Raw genomic sequence first — 4970 nt, forward strand, 5'->3', positions numbered from 1 at the left:
AGATCAGAGTGATGTCATGTGACCTCCCAGAATCCTCCTCACCTCTCCGGTCAGGTCTGTGTTTTATGAATAGAGATCAGAGTGATGTCATGTGACCTCCCAGAATCCTCCTCACCTCTCCGGTCAGGTCTGTGTGTTATGAATAGAGATCAGAGTGACGTCATGTGACCTCCCAGAATCCTCCTCACCTCTCCGGTCAGCAGGTAGATGATCTCCAGGGTGAGGTCCAGTATCCTCTCAGTCGTGTGACTTTGGTCTTTGTCCATGCTTCTTGATATGGTCATGTGATCTGTACAGGACGCGCCTCTCTGCATAGAGATAATAAGGTGAGAATGATCTGTGATTAAGAATGTCAGCACAGAGTTCCTCCGACATTCTGACACTTCTTATAATACTCAATAAACCGGTTGGAGAGATTTCCCTTCTGTTCAGATGACCGATCTCAAAGAGAACCCGTATCTTCAGTAAAAAAAATACTCAAAAGTTAATTTTAATGCAAGCAAGCACAATATATATATTACCTAATAGATTGTTAAAATATAAAATGAGGTTCCATCACGTAAACAAATACCAAACATGTCCCAGCTGGATAAATACCTCCCATAATTAGGATCCCATTTGATGTTAGCAAGTAATAAAAAGTTCCAGAGACACCGGGGAGGGGTTACTAGGTGTATATATAATATATAATATTTTGTTACCTCCTCTGCTGCCAGTTCCAGCAATGTCTCCTCTCTACTTCCTCCCAACTCACCCCTCACCCAGAACTTCCTGTTTGTAGGTGACATCACTTCCTTCCTGCCTGTGAGATCTAACAATAGTTGAGATCACCTCCTTGTGGAGAATTGAAAAACTGCAGCCTACTTCTTTTTTTACAGTCCTTATGGAATAAACTAGAGTAATAGTTACTTGTGACTTGCAATGTAACGGAGGTATATACACTAACCAGCAATGTAACGGAGGTATATACACTAACCAGCAATGTAACGGAGGTATATACACTAACCAGCAATGTAACGGAGGTATATACACTAACCAGCAATGTAACGGAGGTATATACACTAACCAGCAATGTAACGGAGGTATATACACTAACCAGCAATGTAACAGAGGTATATACACTGACCTCCAATGTAACGGAGGTATATACACTGACCAGCAATGTAGAGGAGGTATATACACTGACCAGCAATGTAGAGGAGGTATATACACTGACCAGCAATGTAGAGGAGGTATATACACTGACCAGCAATGTAGAGGAGGTATATACACTGACCAGCAATGTAGAGGAGGTATATACACTGACCAGCAATGTAGAGGAGGTATATACACTGAGCAGCAATGTAACGGAGGTATATACACTGAGTAACATGACATAGATACTTATTACAATACTCAGTGGCAATGATGGCTCTGATCACATGTAAGCCACTGATGGGGAGGAGCTCTGTATCAATGAGAAAGATAGTGGCTGTGAAATTATGGAGCCTATCACTGCGACCATGAGGAGGATAGCCAAGGTGGTGGTAATGGGAATATAATACATGGATGGAACTGGACGTTCTGGGCTCTCCATCTCACTAGCACAACACCAATGGAGGACTCTCTATGAACCGAGCTCATTCCCATCACCAATGGAGGACTCTCTATGACCTGAGCTCAATCCCAACACCAATGGAGGACTCTCTATGAACCGAGCTCATTCCCATCACCAATGGATGACTCTCTATGAACTGAGCTCATTCCCATCACCAATGGAGGACTCTCTATGAACCGAGCTCATTCCCATCACCAATGGATGACTCTCTATGAACCGAGCTCATTCACATCACCAATGGAGGGCTCTCTATGAACTGAGCTCATTCCCATCACCAATCATTTACGAATTATAGACATTTATAAGGTGAAGAACTTTTCTTGTTTATTTTAGAAAATCAGGAAAAATAAATGCACACACAATGTGGACTTTTCATTTGAAATCAAATCTTTCATAAACTGAACTTAAAAATACATCAAATGTATTAAAAAAAAATATACATTTTCTGTAGCAAAGGAAAGTCAGTTTTTTTTTTTTTACCACAAATAAAGTAAAGATGATGGAAGTGCCGCCTTCTACAGCAACGTATAAGAAGGTCCATTGATGAAAGAGAAGTTCTGATTGGATGTTCCTGTATTGGTTCCTTGGTGCTCGTGTATGGGTTGGGTTGCCCTTGTATTGCCCTAATGGCCCAATTATTGTCCCGAGTGGGTTTCCTACCTTTGTCCTGCCCACCTGCTGTCACAATGGCCGGTGTGTTGCCCACGTAGCGCCATATTTGTCCAAGGATTACCTACACGTAGCGTGTTATCTGTGAGAGGGAGGGATCAGATTACTATAATGTAACCCCTGCAGGCCCAGAACTATTCAACCTTGGCCTGAAAATGACTTGCGTTTGGGCCGGGCCCCCAAATTCTCTGTGGCACGCTGAACGCAGCACTTGCCTATCCCCACCCCCCGATAACCTGAGGCTCATGGGGCTTCCTAAGGTTCCCTGAAATACTCCTAGGAAAAGCAGCAGGAGAGTCAACTCAGTGGACTCTTACCTGTCACTTTACAGGATGAAACCCTTCAAAACCTCATTTTTTTAATCATGGAGTTCTTCCATTGACTGAACAGCTGCACCCGTCACCATACCTTTGTCCACAATGGTTTTTCTCACAGTCTGGACATGATAATAAAAAAAAAATGCTAGCCTGTATGGATCTTCTGGTGTTTAAGAAGGTTTCCTTTGATATTGAAACATTTTCCGCACTCCGAACATGAATACGGATGCTCGCCTGTGTGAATTCTCTGGTGCATACGAAGCTGTTCTCTTGTTGTGAAACGTTTCCCGCATTCTGAACATAAAAAAGGACGCTCGCCTGTATGAATTCTCTGGTGTCTAAGCAAGTCGTTTTTGGAAGCGAAACATTTGCTGCACTCCGAACATGGATAGGGACGCTCTCCTGTGTGAGTCCTTTGATGTCTAGTAAGCTCTGCTTTCCAAATAAAACTTTTCCCACACTCTATACATGAATGAGGTCGGTCACCTGTGTGAATTCTCTGGTGTCTACGAAGGCTTCCCATGCAAATGAAACATTTCCCGCACTCCGAACATGAATAGGGACGTTCACCCATATGACTTCTCTGGTGAAGAAGAAAATTGTTTTCCTGATTGAAAGATTTCCCGCATTCTGAACATGAAAAAGGAAGCTCACCTGTGTGAACTCTCTGGTGTACTTTAGGAACTCTTTTGTGAGTGGAACATTTCCCACACATTGAGCATAAACAGGGACGCTCACCTGTGTGACATCTCTGGTGTGTAATAAGGTGTCCATGTCGCATGAAACCTTTCCCACACTTTAAACACGAGAAAGGATGCTCAACCGTGTGAATTTTCTGGTGTCTAAGAAGCCCTCTTTTGGCGCTGAAACTTTTTCCACACTCTGAGCATGAATAAGGGTGCTTGCCTGTGTGACTTCCTTGAGGTTTAAGAAGGTCTTTGTTTTCGGGTAAAGATTTTCCATATACTGAACACGACAATGAACTCTCTCCTGTGTGACCTCCTTCAGGTAAAGAGGACTCCTTGGGGTTAGATGGATCTGTTGATCTCTCCGCACTGTTAGGCTTCAGATGGACATCTGGAGTAACAGTCTGTGATTGTTCAGAAGATTCCTCAGGATTAGAGGGAACCATTGATGTCTCTGAATGGGAAGGTCTGTGATGTCTATTATGAGTAATGGGATTCACTGCTGGAGAATGTTGTGTGATGTCATCATAAGCTGGAGATACAAGAAGATGTTCCTCAGAGATGTTCCAGGCACGGCGTCCACCTGTTGGGAGACAATTTTTCCAAAACCATTATAAGTATTCTTCATACGCTGAGGAGTCTTATTTGTTGGCACAGCACTCAACTCTTTACTATTCATTTATATTTTCCTAGAGAAAGGTTAAGGTCTTGGCTGGAGGGCCAAGGTTGTCTGCCCCCGATCTAGCAGGTGGTCACATTGCAAACACAGCACAATGCTCATGAACTCACCAACATGTGGTGGGACCAGTAGTCCACAATGGTGCTGGTGGGCCTTTCCCATCCACAACATGATCTCTCACCTCCCCACTACTGGTTTTCATCCCGGCTCTTCATTTGAGCACCCTGTGAGCTTTATTTAAAGTCACATCACAGGTCCTCTTCATTCTCTGGTGGTGAGTGGATTCCAAATACTGTAAAGAGGACCAAGAGGACCATGTGTTGGTCACATGACATTATAGTGAGGAATGGAGATGGACCTTCATATGGTGTGCAGTATCTCCTCCTCATTTGTTGGTCACATGACGTTATAGTGAGGAATGGAGATGGACCTTCATATGGTGTCCAGTATAAGCTCTGTTTAACTCTTTTGTTAGGCAGTGAGGTGGAGGCATTGTGATTGATGATGCCTCATGAAGACATTTGCTGTGGGTTAATGGTTCACTAGAAGTTTTCTTCACCACTTTATAATCCTGAGATAGATAAAGTAACAATTATCACGACAGACTTCCCAGAATCCTCCTCACCTCTCTGGTCTGGTCTCTGTATTATTACAGACTTAAGTGATGTCATGTGACCTCGCAGAATCCTCCTCACCTCTCCGGTCACCAGGTATATGATCTCCAGGGTGAGCTCTAAAATATTCTCCATCATGTTTCTTTGGTCCAACACATTAAGATGGTCATGTGACCTATACAGGAAGTTTCTCGCTGTAGACCGATAATAAACAGAAGATGAAATGCACTGTACTGGCATGAATAATATCTGCACAAAGTTTTATCTGCCGGTGGCTCTGGATGGACAGTTGGATAAATGGCTCTATATTTAGGATGTATACGGTCTATAAATGGCGGCTCTGGATGGACAGTTGGATAAATGGCTCTATATTTAGGATGTATCCGGTCTATAAATGGCGGCTTTGGA

At 43.3% G+C, this 4970-nt stretch overlaps 1 protein-coding gene across 1 annotated transcript in view; it reads right to left on the reverse strand.

Moving 5' to 3' along the window:
- LOC108803200 (gastrula zinc finger protein XlCGF26.1-like) overlaps positions 1–3715 on the reverse strand; it is a 12316-nt gene extending 8601 nt beyond the window's left edge. The window contains exon 1 of the mRNA XM_018575039.1: positions 2734–3715. Coding sequence (XP_018430541.1) covers positions 2734–3715 — 982 coding nt within the window. The remainder of the gene's footprint in view (positions 1–2733) is intronic.
- Between the last annotated feature and the right edge of the window lie 1255 nt (positions 3716–4970).

The sequence above is a fragment of the Nanorana parkeri genome, unplaced genomic scaffold (assembly GCF_000935625.1).
Source record: "Nanorana parkeri isolate BGI_ZX_2015 unplaced genomic scaffold, ASM93562v1 scaffold3493, whole genome shotgun sequence".
NCBI lineage: Eukaryota > Metazoa > Chordata > Amphibia > Anura > Dicroglossidae > Nanorana > Nanorana parkeri.